At 43.5% G+C, this 17518-nt stretch overlaps 1 protein-coding gene across 2 annotated transcripts in view; it reads right to left on the bottom strand.

Annotated features, from left to right (window-relative positions):
* Positions 1-17518, bottom strand: part of LOC132884896 (importin subunit alpha-1-like) — a 48628-nt gene that overhangs the window by 29380 nt on the left and 1730 nt on the right. For both annotated transcript variants that reach the window (XM_060918940.1, XM_060918941.1), the window contains exons 4-6: positions 10302-10390; positions 6156-6424; positions 5989-6083 (exon numbers count right to left, since the gene is read on the bottom strand). In XM_060918940.1, coding sequence (XP_060774923.1) covers positions 5989-6083; positions 6156-6424; positions 10302-10390 — 453 coding nt within the window. The remainder of the gene's footprint in view (positions 1-5988; positions 6084-6155; positions 6425-10301; positions 10391-17518) is intronic.

The following is a 17518-nucleotide window of genomic DNA, read 5'->3' as shown; positions in this document are numbered from 1 at the left end:
ACAACCAGGGAGGAAGAAAGAGTTCAGTAATGATCGGAGGTCTGAGACAATCATCAGGCCTGTGTTTCATGTTTAACAGGATCAGAGGCTTAGCAATTTGAAAAGGCTTAGAAGCTTTACGATAAACGTTAATAATAAAAAATCTTGTCTGCACATGTTCTCAAGTTTCACCAGTAACACGAACATCCTGTCCAATCAGATCTGAGAATTCAACAGCGCTGCAGCATAACGTGTACAGTGGTGCTTGAAAGTTTGTGAACCCTTAAGAATTTTCTATATTTCTGCATAAATATGACCCAAAACATCATCAGAGTTTGACACAGGTCCTAAAAGTAGATCAAGAGAACCCGGTTAAACAAATGAGACAAAAATATTATACTTAGTCATTTATTTATTGAGGAAAATGATCCAATATTACATATCTGTGAGTGGCAAAAGTATGTGAACCTCTAGGATTTGCAGTTAACTTGAAGGTGAAATTAGAGTCAGGTGTTTTCAATCAATGGGATGGCAATCAGGTGTGAGTGGGCACCCTGTTTTATTTAAAGAACAGGGATCTATCAAAGTCTTGTCTTCACAACACATGTTTGTGGAAGTGCATCATGGCATGAACAAAGGAGATTTCTGAGGATGTCAGAAAAAGCATTGTTGATGCTCATCAGGCTGGAAAAGGTTGCAAAACCATCTCTGAGTTTGGACTCCACCAATCCATAGTCAAACAGATTGTGTACAAATGGAGGAAATTCAAGACCATTGTTACCCTCCCCAGGAGTGGTCAACCAACAAAGATCACTCCAAGAGCAAGGCGTGTAATAGTCGGCGAGGTCACAAAGGACCCCAGGGTAACTTCTAAGCAACTGAAGGCCTCTCTCACATTGGCTGATGCTAATGTTCATGAATCCACCATCAGGAGAACACTGAACAACAATAGTGTGCATGGCAGGGTTACGAGGAGAAAGCCACTGCTCTCCAAAAAGAACATTGCTGCTCGTCTGCAGTTTGCTAAAGATCACGTGGACAAGCCAGAAGACTATTGGAAAAATGTTTTGTGGCCGGATGAAACGAAAATAGAACTTTTTGGTTTAAATGAGAAGCATTATGTTTGGAGAAAAGAAAACACTGCGTTCCAGCATAAGAACCTTATCCCATCTGTGAAACATGGTGGTGGTAGTATCATGGTTTGGGCCTGTTTTGCTGCATCTGGGCCAGGACGGCTTGCCATCATTGATGGAACAATGAATTCTGAATTATACCAGCGAATTCTAAAGGAAAAGATCAGGACATCTGTCCATGAACTGAATCTCAAGAGAAGGTGGGTCATGCAGCAAGACAACGACCCTAAGCACACAAGTCATTCTACCAAAGAATGGTTGAAGAAGAATAAAGTTAATGTTTTGGAATGGCCAAGTCAAAGTCCTGACCTTAATCCAATGGAAATGTTGTGGAAGGACCTGAAGCGAGCAGTTCATGTGAGGAAACCCACCAACATCCCAGAGTTGAAGCTGTTCTGTACAGAGGAACGGGCTAAAATTCCTCCAAGCCGGTGTGCAGGACTGATCAACAGTTACTGGAAACATTTAGTTGCAGTTATTGCTGCACAAGGGGGTCACACCAGATACTGAAAGCAAAGGTTCACATACTTTTGCCACTCACAGATATGTAATATTGGGTCATTTTGTTCAATAAATAAATGGCCAAGTATAATATTTTTGTTTCATTTGTTTAACTGGGTTCTCTTTATCTACTTTTAGGACTTGTGTGAAAATCTGATGTTGTTTTAGGTCATATTTATGCAGAAATATAGAAAATTCTAAAGGGTTCACAAACTTTCAAGCACCACTGTATATATCATACACAACTGGTTACAAAAAATGTTTGAGTGAGACAGATGTTCATTACTTGCTAGCTACATTGGTCTTGTAGTTCCAGTGCAAAACTACTGATGCAAATTTCAGACACAAAACATGACTTGGAAAAAACAGTGCTCTGAGAGCACAATATCTCCCGCTGGTAACGAGGCCATAACTCTGGTAAAATGCGACTGAATTGAACGAAATAGCGATATGGGTATTACTGGCATATAACAAAGAATCCTGTCACGTTTCGTGAAATTCCTCCAAAAATTGTGAGAGGAGTTGATTTCAGAAGCTGAGCACCCTTCCCAGGATGGACATCGCCACGACATAATCCCTCTTCGGGCCTTTCGGCCAGCGGGGGATAAAAATTGTAAGGGAAGTTGATTTCAGAAAGCAAGCACACCTTGAAATTGCCAAAGTACAAGTTGGTTAATAATCAAGCGCATAACGCTGGTAAAATTTGCCCAAATTAAACGAAATTTCAATAAGCGTATAACTGTCATATAACAAAGCCTTTTGCCAAGTTTGGTGAAATTCCTCCACAAATTGTGAGAGGAGCTGATTTCAGAAGAACGTACACCCTCATGAAACTGTCAAAGTAGAAGTTATTTAATCAAGGGTTAAAACGCTGGTTAAAGTTTTCACAAACGAAATTAAATTGCAATATGTGTATTACCGTTATATAAGCGTCATATAGCCTTTTGCCAAGCTTCGAGAAATTCGTCTGAAAATTGTGACGAGTTGATTTCAGAATGAAAACACATCCCCTTTATTTTGCAAACAGACGCATCGGAGAGAGGGCTAGGGGCTGTTTTGTCCCAGAAGGTGGAGGGCGAGGAACGCCCCGTGCTGTACATCAGCCGCAAGCTCTCGATGCGTGAGAGTAAGTACAGCACCATCGAGAAAGAGTCTACTGCTTGGACTGATGCCTTCTCTTTGGAGAGCTTGCCCATGGAATTAGATCTCGTGGACGCCCCAAGAAGCAGTGGAAAGAAAATTTAACCATAATTGGCATTGGTGACGACTGGTACAACACCACAGCCAACAGATCTGTGTGGAGAGACCACATTCACAGTGGAAAGACCTTGTCCGAGACGAGGCTACAACAGCGCGCGGAAGAGAGACGTCAGCGGCGCCACCGAAGAGCCACCCTTGCTCAGAGATGACGGGGACCATAAGAAGATCGAGAAAGACTGCTTAGCCATCAAGTGGGCAATCCTCCGGTACTACCTGCTGGGGCGCCCTTTCACCCTCTGTTCGGACCACACGCCCCTCCAGTCGCTCCACCGTATGAAAGACGCCAGTGCGCGTATCACCTGTTGGTATCCAGCCCTCTAGCCAATAAATTCGAGGTGGTCCACAGGGCGGGCGTGCAGATGGTAGTGCCAGACTTTCGTCTGCTGCAGGCCGGATGGCTCTCCGGCCTGAGTTGGGTGGTGGGGGTATGTGGCAGCGGGGGCGTGGCCTAGTGTCAGTTTGTGAATGGAGGGCGGGGCCAGGGAAGGCGAGTGGCAAAGTCAATGTTGTGTGTCTGTGTTGTTGCAGTGACAAAGTATAGAAAAGGAGGGAGAGAGCAGAGAGAGGGAAGCTCTCCCGACCAGAACACGTGTGTCTGTGTGTGTGTTGCGTGTGTGACTGTGCGTGAGCAGCGAATGAATAAAGCTGAAAAGCAAGAAAATAAGTCAGATAAAGTGTGTGTGTGAACATCAGCTCCCTCTTGCTGTGCTTCTGTACTCCACCCACATCAGGGACATATTACAGGGGGATAAAAAGGAACACTGAAAAAACGTAAATTAGATTTTTATCCAAACCATTCCTGAGCTACTGCTACCCAGTACAGTTCTACATATATATCCGTAGTACAACCCTGATTCCAAAAAAGTTGGGACAAAGTACAAATTGTAAATAAAAACGGAATGCAATGATGTGGAAGTTTCAAAATTCCATATTTTATTCAGAATAGAACATAGATGACATATCAAATGTTTAAACTGAGAAAATGTATCATTTAAAGAGAAAAATTAGGTGATTTTAAATTTCATGACAACAACACGTCTCAAAAAAGTTGGGACAAGGCCATGTTTACCACTGTGACACATCCCCTTTTCTCTTTACAACAGTCTGTAAACGTCTGGGGACTGAGGAGACAAGTTGCTCAAGTTTAGGGATAGGAATGTTAACTCATTCTTGTCTAATGTAGGATTCTAGTTGCTCAACTGTCTTAGGTCTTTTTTGTCGTATCTTCCGTTTTATGATGCGCCAAATGTTTTCTATGGGTGAAAGATCTGGACTGCAGGCTGGCCAGTTCAGTACCCGGACCCTTCTTCTACGCAGCCATGATGCTGTAATTGATGCAGTATGTGGTTTGGCATTGTCACGTTGGAAAATGCAAGGTCTTCCCTGAAAGAGACGTCGTCTGGATGGGAGCATATGTTGCTCTAGAACCTGGATATACCTTTCACCATTGATGGTGTCTTTCCAGATGTGTAAGCTGCCCATGCCACACGCACTAATGCAACCCCATACCATCAGAGATGCAGGCTTCTGAACCGAGCGCTGATAACAACTCGGGTCGTCCTTCTCCTCTTTAGTCCGAATGACATGGCGTCCCTGATTTCGTGGTTGGTAGAAGAGAGCAACTGGACTTGCTTGAAAAGTCTTGAAGACGTTTCGCCTCTCGTCCGAAAGGCATCATCAGTTCTGTCTGTCTAATAGGGAGTATCAAGTATTTATCCTCTCATGGATCATAATAGAATCCAAATCAGAATGCTGATGGCTGCATTGAAGGTGGCTGATAGATGTCATAGACACCCACCTCTGTTCAGTGATGGTCGTTCCAGGCTGACAAAATTGAACGATCCTCTCTGGCTAAGATGTCTGCCAGTTTTCTGGAAGTCCTCTCATACTCCCGCACTAGTCGAAGGGAACTCATCCCAAAGTGTGTAGAAACATATCTGTGAAGATACTCAGTCGTCCAGGTACATAGTAATCTGTGGTTGGTAGAAGAGAGCAACTGGACTTGCTTGAAAAGTCTTGAAGACGTTTCGCCTCTCGTCCGAAAGGCATCATCAGTTCTGTCTGTCTAATAGGGAGTATCAAATAATTGATACTCCCTATTAGACAGACAGAACTGATGATGCCTTTCGGACGAGAGGCGAAACGTCTTCAAGACTTTTCAAGCAAGTCCAGTTGCTCTCTTCTACCAACCACAGATTACTATGTACCTGGACGACTGAGTATCTTCACAGATACGTCCCTGATTTCCATAAAGAACTTCAAATTTTGATTCATCTGACCACAGAACAGTTTTCCACTTTGCCACAGTCCATTTTAAATGAGCCTTGGCCCAGAGAAGACTTCTGGATCTTGTTTAGATACGGCTCCTTCTTTGAACTATAGAGTTTTAGCTGGCAACGGCGGATGGCACGGTGAATTGTGTTCACAGATAATGTTCTCTGGAAATATTCCTGAGCCCATTTTGTGATTTCCAATACAGAAGCATGCCTGTATGTGATGCAGTGCCGTCTAAGGGCCCGAAGATCACGGGCACCCAGTATGGTTTTCCGGCCTTGACCCTTACGCACAGAGATTCTTCCAGATTCTCTGAATCTTTTGATGATATTATGCACTGTAGATGATGATATGTTCAAACTCTTTGCAATTTTACACTGTCGAACTCCTTTCTGATATTGCTTCACTATTTGTCGGCGCAGAATTACGGGGATTGGTGATCCTCTTCCCATCTTTACTTCTGAGAGCCGCTGCCACTCCAAGATGCTCTTTTTATACCCAGTCATGTTAATGACCTATTGCCAATTGACCTAATGAGTTGCAATTTGGTCCTCCAGCTGTTTCTTTTTTGTACCTTTAACTTTTCCAGCCTCTTATTGCCCCTGTCCCAACTTTTTTGAGATGTGTTGCTGTCATGAAATTTCAAATGGGCCAATATTTGGCATGAAATTTCAAAATGTCTCACTTTCGACATTTGATATGTTGTCTATGTTCTATTGTGAATACAATATCAGTTTTTGAGATTTGTAAATTATTGCATTCCGTTTTTATTTACAATTTGTACTTTGTCCCAACTTTTTTGGAATCGGGGTTGTACATCCTGAGTGACAAACGTACTTACAGTAAACATAGACAGGTTGGGGACAGACAGCAGTGCGAGCAGGGGCTCGATGGCTCCGTGTGTGATGACTTTGTCTCTGTACATCGGGCCATCACCTTAAAAGGAGAACAAAGTGAGACTCAACCAGAACCCGTATCTGTAAAATGTTTCCTGCTAGATCTTCTCACCAGCAATATTGCCGAGGGCCCAGATAGCCTGCTCGCTGATGTGAGGATGAGGAGAAGAGATGAGGCTGATGAAGGCTGGAATGGCTCCTGCCTCCACCACGGTCCTCGTTTGGTCTGAGGTGCCCGAGGCGATGTTGGTGAGAGCCCAGGCAGCTGCAAACTGGATGGGAGGACAGTGAGAGTAGTAGAGGAAGCTCACTAATGGAGTGATCAGACCTGCTTCCACGATAGAGTCGATAGGAGGATGTTTTTCTCTGGACAGCAACTTCCTGGTGGGGTAAAGCAATATGGAAACTGCAAATATTTAATGTTAAAATGCATTACATGATGGCACTTTGAAAAATTACAATCCATTTAACCGTAACAGTCATGCTGGAAAATGGTTGTAGAATACAGACTTGGCAACAATGCAAATAAAAAAAATACAAAAAAAAAACAGGAATGGTGGTGATAACAAAAGCACAAAGCAGCTCAGAGAGAAGCTGAATGCAGCGTTCATTTATTTAGCAATGCAGAATACGTGATAAGAGACACAGAAACGTTGAGTTTGACAACCGCAAAAAAAGGAACCAGGAATCCAGTTGTCTTATACAACCATGTGATATTCAGAACCACAAGAGGAAGTTTGAAAATGAAACATGTGGTGCTCATGAGAACTTGTGCACAAACTAAACCCATCACATCTTGCTTAAAAGATGAAAATCCTGAGTTTTAGGGCGTATTCACACCTACGTTGTTTAGTCCGGACTAAACGACCAAACGAACCAAATTTCCCTTGGTCCGGACCTTTTGGGTTGGTCTGAATACAAACCACCGAACTCTGGTCCGGACCAAACAAGCGGACCGAGACCGAGCTGCAAGGTCGGACTCGGTCCGGACCAAAGGAACCCTGGTGTGGATCTTTTGGAGGTGTGAAAGCAGACCGGACCTAATCCGACAGTTTTGCTTTTTTGTACCTCGGGAGCTTCCGTCGTTTGTCGAGCATTATGGGAAACAGAGTCTTGACACTCCACCGCAAAGTGCAAACACTGTTTCGGTTGTCAAGGGAACCTTACAACAGTCGTTCAGTCATTCAGACCAGTGGTAGGCTAGACTACAGAGTACAAAAAATGAGTAGGGGGCAAACGTGGGCCGAGGAAGAAACGCGTACCCTTGTGGATATATGGGCAGATGTCCACATATCTGAGCTTTTGGAGAGAACACACAAAAATGCCGACGTGTTTGCTGTATTCAGTGAGAAAATGAAGGAGAAGGGGTTCACGCGCTCCCCAGAACAATGTCGGCTAAAAGTGAAGAAACTCCGTCAGACCTACATTAAAATCAGGGACATTCTTTCAAAATGTGGCGGTACTAGCGACGCAAAAAAGAAATTCATCTATTACGATGGATAAGGCGAATATCCCGACACATACCTCCTCCGTCTTGCGTGAAGAGCCAGAACTGTCACAACATGATGTGCGCTCATCAGCGCTATCCTCCGTAGCCGCCTTGCCCTTTGTCGTCGTCGTTGATAAATTACTTGTACAACAGCATAGTAATCGCACAATTGTGAAAACAGTAAAAACTGGAAAAAACATATAGCTTTGATGACATTAAAAAGAATAACAGCACGGAAAGCCTCCATGACTGCTTTTGAACTTAACGCTTTGTGCGCGTGTCGTCTCTGACCAATAGCTGAACGATCTCAGGGCGCGTGGCTTTGTTGACGGATTTTGGTCCGCTTACTAAAATGTACAGTTTGAAAGCGAACCGCACCAAAATGAAAGAATAAAAAAAACATTTGGTTCGGACCAAAGCAAGTGAACTATCGAACTATCCTGGTCTGAATACACCCTTAGTGATGGCTGAGTCCTTGTATGGATTAAACGCTCGAATCACTCTTGGTCGGCCAAGTTCCCAATTGAAAAATCCAGCTTAGTCGGACAAGCTACCAGCTGCCGCAACACAAACCGAGGTAATCAAACCGGTCGATTGTTTTCTCCAGCTGAAAGAAAGCCGTTTTTGAATCACGGCTACTAATCCGATGTAGAAAAGTCGTTTATAAGAAAATAACGGCAAAGCAATGAGAAAACATTTGTTGTTTTGTTTCATTAAGTAACCTGGAAAAGATGGTCTACCACAGACCTGGGCATTTTACGGCCCGCGGGCCGCATGCGGCCCTTTAGTTCATTCTGACCGGCCCGCGTAAGGTTAATTAGAAATTCCAAAATAAATGTATTTTCTAATTTTACCCCATGCATGGACTGAATGTGTATTGCTTTTATTTTGAAGTTGTGTTCAACAAAAACGCAATGCGCGCGACATGAACATGACATAAAATCCCCCGAAACCTAATCCTGCGATAACTACTTCCGTAATTTGTCCAGACCAACCACAAACTTGTACGTCATCCTTCAAACGGTCCAGCCAATCACATATTGTGACGTCACCAGCAGGCGCCTGAGCCAATCTGATACCTACACCGAATCGACTGATGATCATCTGTCAGCTGTGCTTCACATCTCCACCTCAGACATTTAATCTGACTCTGATGCACTCGTTAAAGACCAACAGAGACTAGATTTCTCTCACTGAACAAATAAAAAACTGAAAAACACCAAATGAGGTGATTAGACTACAAATGTGGGCATCATTATTATAATATGATGTATCTTGCTTGATATTTGGAGTAGAAAGACAATATTGTGATGTCTTTATTGTGTTTTGGGGTGAATGTGACTGAAAAAAAAAATATGTTACAAACGTTGACATTTTGTTAACCATTGTTTTGGGAAATTTGATTGAATAAATGAAATTTTTTGTAAGGCAACCTCGTTTTTTTCCATACTCTTACCAGTCTTAGCAGCTTGTAAAAACAATGTTATTTATTGTTTTATATAAAGAAATACAATTAATATTATGCAGAATTTAGTTCAGCCTTTTGGTCCGGCCCTCCACAAAATTTTCTGTTTCTCATGTGGCCCCATGGAAAAAATAATTGCCCACCCCTGGTCTACCAGTTTGATCAGCTTGGCCAGTGTGGTAGCTGGTCCAGACCAAGCTGTTTGTTTGTTGTTGGGTTTTTTTCCCCTTCCCCCTCCCCCCAGCAGTATTATCTTGGTTGTGGAATTTGTACTGTTTGCCAGTTGTTGAGTTAAAGAACTCATAATAACCAGATAGTGACTTATACATTTGGTCTAAAGCTCAAAGCCGTGGCCTGAAGGTTAAAAAAGCAGCTTCAGGACCAAAAGGTTGCTGGTTTGATTCCCTGGACCAGCAGAAATGGCTGAAGTGCCCTTGAGCAAGGCACCTAACCCCCAACTGCTCCCCAGGCTGCTCTGGATATCTTGTACGTTGCTCTGGATAAGAGCGTCTGCGAAATCCCATTAATGTAAAAGAAAGTGGCCTAAAACCTGTGTAAATGAGACCTTATGGCCCTTTTCCACTACCCTTTTTCAGCTCACTTCAGCTCGCTTCAGCTCACTTCAGCCCGACACGGCTCGCGTTTCGACTACCAAAAAACAGCACGACTCGGCTCGCTTCAGCCCTGCTTAGCCCCTAAAACTCGCACCGTTTTGGAGTGGGGCTGAAGCGAGCCAAACCGTGCCGAGTGAGGCTGGGGGCGTGAGCAGACACTCCCCTGTGCACTGATTGGTGAGGAGGAGTGTCCTCACATGCCCACACACGCCCCGCGAGCGCGCTGGGATCTGTAAACACCGTAAACCCGGAAGAAGAAGAATTACGAATTACGAGAATTTCTGAAGCCTTATGCGCCTCGCCTCATCTATACGCTCTTGCCAGTATCTGTCCGCATTGTCGGTGACAACAAGCCACAGCACCAAGACCAGCAACACTAACGACTCCATGTCCTCCATGTTTATTGTTTACTATTTGGGTCGTGAGACTACCGCTTAAAAGCTCACTGATGTCACTGTTTGCGCTGCTTAACGACATCACGTGACGTCCACCCACTTTCGCTAACTCCACCCAATGTGTCCACCCACTTCCAGCCAGCACAGTTCAGTGCGGTTGTAGTCGAAATGCAAGGCCAACAGCCCCGCTCAGCTCGACTCAGCACGGCACGGCTCAGCCCGACTCAGCCGCGTTTGTAGTGGAAAAGCGGCATTAGTGGCCCAAATGAAGTGTGAAAGATGCGGTGTCTCTTACCTGGCTGCCTGTGTGGCCTGCAACTGATGATCCAGACACTGACTGTTTACACCGTTGATGATCTCCTCAACGCTCCAATGCTGGAACGACTGCAGGGTGGAAAAGAAATCATATAAGTCCTCCTGTATGTGCTGTATCATTGTCCCAGCCTTCAGTGATAAAGAGGTGGTGTATGAAATGGTATGTCATCTCATTTTAACGATCATGTTTTTGTCATACTGCGTGAATATTTCGTAGAGTTGCACCAATCCAATATGGCGTGTCGGTCTGGGAGCTGATACTGGAAAGGCAGATTCTACCATAACAGAGGCCAGTTAAGTCCCATCTCCTTAAATTGCTGAATTGATTATTTTGATCATTCTATTAAGTTTTTCTAGTAGCATTTGGGGTCTTGGACATTCACAGTAAATTTTAGGACAGTAGTCCTGGTAACTAATTAATAAAAGCCTGACATGACAGACATGCTAAATGACAATAGAAACACATCGGTTTCTATCATCAAAATCTGACAGACGAACTAACGTCTACCATCATATTCTGACAGACACTCTAGATGACAATAGCAACAAAACTGTTTCTTACATTATTAATCTGACAAATTTAGTAATAATATGAAATACCTCATCACTAGAACCAAATAATAAAATAAAATATTGAAATAAAAAATATAAAATTTATTTTCAAAATTGAAATATCAACAATAATTGTCAGAACAGTGACGATAGACACGACTGTGTCACTTTCGCGGGGAAATAACACATTGAAATGGCCTGTCGGCTGAAAGGGTCGCAAGTGGCTCTGATTTATCTCAACTTATGATAGTTTTCCTCCAGAAAAATTTAAATATGAATGCACAAATATATTCTCAATGTTTCTATCGTCAAAAATTTCTATCGTCAGGAGAGCTGACTGAAAATCTTACCTTGATTTATTTGATGAAATCTAGCTGTCAGAACTCCAAGTCTTGCCCGGAAGTAAATGTCTGCTGTCACAAAAATCATGCGCAGTAGAATTTCCTCTTTGCGTCAGTCAACATGTGCGTGGTGAGGGCTTGAATTTTGCTATCGTCAGGTGCATTTGACTGACAGACTGACGATAGCATGTTTTAAAAATAACTGTGGGCTTTTCTCGTGAACGAAATAGTTTTTTCGCTGTTAATCTATTTCAACTCTATCTGTTGACACCCAAAAATGATAAAGCCTGCTTCCACACGATAACTACCAAATGGCTGAGTCTATCGTCAGGTCATCTGACAGAAATTCACTGACGATAGCAACAGGGATAATGAAAGTGATTTTTAAAATGGGAGTTATGTCTGTCAGACGTGTCAAAGAAAAAGAACTTCATTCTTTAAAAATCTTTTATTGATATACTCAGTGTATTTTTAAATGACGTGCTGTTTTAGAAGACCAAATACCATATTTTCAATCTTGAAAATATTACCTCACTGAAAAAAGGACAAGAAACATTTCTTATTTTGTGGGCAAGTGATTAATGGATCCAGTTACGGTAGAATCTGCCGAAAGACATTTTGCTCTTTTTATGTCCAACGGATATCTTAGCTGATCCTGTTTTGAACAGCTTGAAGGGTGTCTAGCTTTCACTCGGTTTCATAAATAAAGACCCCTGAATTTCTGTTACACTGAGAATGTAAGAATATGTTACGAAGCATTGTTAAGGATTATGTGTACATTTCCTACCCTGGATGTTGCAATGTGTGTGTTGAATGTACTATGTTTTTATCAATAAAAGTGAGTTATTCCACCTTGTTTGCCTTCCTGGTAGACATCATAATCTAGTATTCCGTAAGTACGTAAATAGTTAGCTTCACTGAAAATAATTACTGTAAATTTTAGAGTAAGACACTGGAAACAGTGTTGTTTTGCAACTTGCGGTTTATGTCGGATACAACCGCTGAAGGTTATGGGGCTTGTTCCCAGACTCAGTTTGGTGGTGCTGGGATTCAAAAATACAACCACGGAGTCAACACAACTACCACAACCAGCTACCATTGAGTCACTCGCCTCTATGCTGCCTTAACTCGCATTAAAGGAGTGCACTGAACCAGGGAAACTACTCGTACTAGTTACTCACAGGTTAAGATGCTGTATTATAACGCAGATGGTCATGGGTTCAAATTCCAGCATCGTCATAAAGCCCCTCAGCTCAGTTATATCAACTGCAGGTTACTTTTTTTTTTAACATATATACATTTTTTCTTATATTACATATACATACACTACCGTTCAAAAGTTTGGGGTCACCCAGACAATTTTATGTTTTCCATGAAAAGTCACACTTTTATTTACCACCATAAGTTGTAAAATGAATAGAAAATATAGTCGAGACATTTTTCTGGCCATTTTGAGCATTTAATCGACCCCACAAATGCGATGCTCCAGAAACTCAATCTGCTCAAAGGAAGGTCAGTTTTATAGCTTCTCTAAAGAGCTCAACTGTTTTCAGCTGTGCTAACATGATTGTACAAGGGTTTTCTAATCATCCATTAGCCTTCTGAGGCAATGAGCAAACACATTGTACCATTAGAACACTGGAGTGTTATGGCCCTTTTCCACTACCCTTTTTCAGCTCGCTTCAGCTCACTTCAGCCCGACACGGCTCGCGTTTCGACTACCAAAGAACAGCATGACTCAGCTCGCTTCAGCCCTGCTTAGCCCCTAAAACTCGCATGGTTTTGGAGTGGGGCTGAAGCGAGCCAAACCGAGCCGAGTGAGGCTGGGGGCGTGAGCAGACACTCCCCTGTGCACTGATTGGTGAGGAGGAGTGTCCTCACATGCCCACACACGCCCCGCGAGCACGCTGGGATCTGTAAACACCGCAAACCCGGAAGGAGAAGAATTACGAATTACGAGAATTTCTGAAGCCTTATGCGCCGCCTCGCCTCATCTATACGCTCTTGCCAGTATCTGTTGGCGTTGTCAGTGACAACAAGCCACAGCACCAAGACCAGCAACACTAACGACTCCATGTCCTCCATGTTTATTGTTTACTATTCGGGTTGTGAGACTACCGCTTAAAAGATCACTGATGTCACTGTTTGCACCGCTTAACGACATCACGTGAAGTCCACCCACTTTCGCTAACTCCACCCAATGTGTCCACCCACTTCCAGCCAGCACGGTTCAGCGCGGTTGTAGTCGAAATGCAACTTCAATAGCCCCGCTCAGCCCAACTCGGCACGGCACGGTTCAGCCCGACTCAGCCGCGTTTGTAGTGGAAAAGCGGCAATAGTTGCTGGAAATGGGCCTCTATACACCTATGTAGACATTGCACCAAAAACCAGACATTTGCAGCTAGAATAGTCATTTACCACATTAGCAATGTATAGAGTGGATTTCTGATTAGTTTAAAGTGATCTTCATTGAAAAGAACAGTGCTTTTCTTTCAAAAATAAGGACATTTCAAAGTGACCCCAAACTTTTGAACGGTAGTGTATATTCACACCCCCCCCCCCCCCCCCCAAATTTTTTTTCTGTATCGCTAGAGAGAGAGACACCAACTGCCAGACCCAAATTCCTTGTGTGTGTGTCAACATACTTGACCCATAAACATGATTCTGATGTTCACAAGGCAGGCCCACACAACACACAATTTCCTTTAATGTTCATTAGTAATAGTACTCTGTAGTACAATGGATCTGATTTTTTTTAAACTTCTCTGTACATATTTTAATACATTTGATGTTTATCAAAAGTCTCATATATTTTGTTCTACTTTTGTTCGAAGTAGTATTTACAGCAATAAAACAAGTTTATTTATGTCATGTTATCTTGGTGAGGACTCTTAAATACGTAAGGAATAATGTACAGCGAGTCGGTTATTATTGTGAAATAAACCCCGACAGGGTGATCGGCAAGAAGGTTCCGGGTTTGAACCTCACAGCTGACGGGGCCTTTCTGTATGGAGTTTGCATGTTCTCCCCATGTTTGCGTGGGTTTCCTCCGGGTGCTCCGGTTTCCTCTGACATTTCAAATACATGCAGATTAGGTAAAATACCCAGCCACTGGGGTTGCACAAACTAGTGTATGCTTAGTGCTGGTCCCAAACCCGGATAGATTGGGGAGGGTTGGGTCAAGAAGGGCATCTGATGCCAAATCAAACATGCGGAACGGATCCGCTGTGGCGACCCCTAATAGGAGCAGCCGAAAGAAGAAGAAAAAGAAGAAACCCCGACAGGGTGATGACCCTGACATGAAGTGGATGAATGGGTAATGGGCAATCATAAATGGGTCGATGTACATTATCCTGCTTACTACACAGCTACACAGTAAAGGAATCAACAATTTGATACAAAATATTGATTTAAAATTATTTTATTGCTTCCAGTAATGACGTAGTCCAGAGCTTTTCAAAGTGTGGGGCGCGCCTCCCCTAGGGGGCGCCAGAGTTCTTCCGGGGGGGGGCAACGTGAGGAAAAATAAACCAGAATAAGTTACTATTGCGGACATTTAGAGAACTTCAGCCTAGCCTTTGCCAGAGACAAAATGGATCGATTTTTAGTACCTAAAGCTACAGTGAGTGAGGAGACAGAGTCTGGGCCAAGCAAAAAAAGAAGGAAGTATGACCACGATTATTTAAAGTTTGGATTTTCATGGACTGGATCTGTCCACTGCCACAGTGTGTCGTCTGCCAAGAGGTGCTAGCTAACGATGCTATGAGACGTTTAAAATGTGTTAAACAAGATGTTTTTTAAAAAAGCTCAGATGTTTAAAATGTGTAAAAAAAAAAAAAGATGTTTTAAAAAAGCACAGATGATTAAAATGTGTAAAAGAAAAAAATAAAAATGTGTACAACAACCATTTTTTAAAAATACGAATGGAACATTAAGTATAGCAACAACAAAAATTGTAAGTGGGGGCGCTGTTGTTTATTTGCTCTCTGGGGGGGAGCTGACTCTCCCACACTTTGAAAACCCCTGACGTAGTCCATAGTACAGTAACATGTAGACTGCTACAACTGACCAAATGAACTGTGTAATAACTACACGTAACAAATTGTTCTTAATATTATACGTTTCTGAGATCAGTCAAGTCAAAGTCCCTCCCATGCCAGGACCTGGTCTTCCCAGGCAGCCTCCTGTCCCAGTACTACCCAGCACTTTGAGGTGTATTTTACCTAATCTGCATGCATTCGAAATGTCAGAGGAAACCGGAGCACCCGGAGGAAACCCACGCAGACATGGGGAGAACATGCAAACTCCATACAGAAAGACCCCGTCAGCTGTGAGGTTCAAACCCGGAACCTTCTTGCCGATCACCCTGTCGGGGTTTATTTCACTGAGGATTTCTATAGCCCTCTGACTTTGGCCTATTACAGGGGTCATCAAACTACGGCCCACGGGCTGACTCCGGCCTGCCACCCCCCTTTGACCGGCCCCCCAGCCCCTCACCACTTGAACCGGCCCTATGAGGCAATCCCCAAAAGTGGTCATGGCCTATTTTTTTAAATTGCTTTTTGGCGAATAATAACATGTCTGCATCTTGTATTTTGTTGATTTTATCAATTAAAATTGATATTTAGTTATAAAATGAACTGTTCATATTTTCCGAATTTTCGTCATATGCTCGCGATCAAGCAGTGACAGGCAGCGCACGCGCAGAGAACTGTCAGTGTTCAGGACAGCAAAATGGCTAGCGGTAAGTGAAAAGGTGACAGAGAGTGCAGAGTTTTTAAAGAACAGTGGACCGCCGATTATTTTTCGTTCAGTGTAAGGACCGTGCAGTTTGTCTTGTATGTCAAGAAAGTGTGTCGGTTTTCAAAGAACATAATCTGCGTCGTCACTACGAAACCCGCCACAAAGAGTATGCTAGTTTGTGAGGGCAAACAAGAGAAGACAGGATTCGGAGGATGAAATGCGGACTGGCTGCACAACAGAATGTATTCCTTCGCCAAACCCAGATCAACCAGGCTGCTGTCCGAGCTAGCTATAAGGTAGCTCACCTACTAGCTACCCATGGAAAGCCGTTTACTGATGGGGACTTTGTTAAAGTATGCATGCTTGCTGTGGCCGAGGAGGTGTGTCCCGACAAGAAAGATGCGCTCAACGCGGTGAGTCTCTCCGCACCTGCTATGACCAGGCGAACCGAAGATTTGGGGAACAACGTGTATGAGTTATTTGACCTTTATTAAGTGCTGCACACAATTATTATTAATAATATCAACAGGCCTACCTACAATTTATAATTTTCCACTCCCCTTTGCCAGGGTCAATCACCTCAACTAGGCAGATGTTTCTTACCTTGACAGCTTTGATGTTATTTTTATTAGAAAATAAATAAATGGAATATCAGTGGTATTTCAAATTAAAACAAAGTGTGAAGACTCGATTACTACTTTTGCAAACCACTAGTAAAGATAAACAAATATGTGCCAGGAATCAAGTGTTGATATAGTAGTGTGGATGGCTGTGCCAGGCTAGTAATCTCTACTACACAATGAGGCCTGCTGGTGGTCATATTTGTCTGGGTCATACATCTCATTATCTCTAGCCGCTTTATCCTTCTACAGGGTCACAGGCAAGCTGGAGCCTATCCCAGCTGACTACGGGCGAAAGGCGGGGTACACCCTGGACAAGTCGCCAGGTCATCACAGGGCTGACACAGACACAGACAACCATTCACACTCACATTCACACCTATGCTCAATTTAGGTGGGGTTTACATTAGACCGTATCAGCAGATCATCAGATTAACGTTTTTAAAACGATTAGTGTGCACACAGCAACACCAATACACGATTTGCCTGCACACAGCAACGCCAATACACGGATACGCTCGGCTCCGCAGGCATCCTGCGCTCCAAATCACTCCGCCCTGAACAGCGAGTGCCCTCTGGAGGGTGCGCACTCCGGCCCTGCGCAGCTCACAGAGCGCGCGAGTGGAGCACACGAGCAGTGATTCGGGACTGAGCCGCTGTGTGTGTGATCCCAGTGCATGTCGGGCATGCGCATCACTTACCACTTGCAAGTGGAAGGATGGCAAGCCTAAAGACAATCATAACTACACAATGGGCAGTATTTGCATCAGTATTTGCAGTATTTTCATACTTTTATACTCTTTAATGAAAGGTGATACAAGGCGGAAGTCCGCGCCATTATTCAGCAGTCGCGTCACATGACCAACGCCAGCGAATCAGGAAGGTGGTTGTCACAGTGACGTTGTCCAATGACGACGCCAGCTAGAGCTCAGCACAGCGTA

The sequence above is a fragment of the Neoarius graeffei genome, chromosome 4 (assembly GCF_027579695.1).
Source record: "Neoarius graeffei isolate fNeoGra1 chromosome 4, fNeoGra1.pri, whole genome shotgun sequence".
NCBI lineage: Eukaryota > Metazoa > Chordata > Actinopteri > Siluriformes > Ariidae > Neoarius > Neoarius graeffei.
The sequence above is the reverse complement of the archived record's forward strand: the minus strand, read 5'-3'. Positions and strand labels throughout refer to the sequence as shown.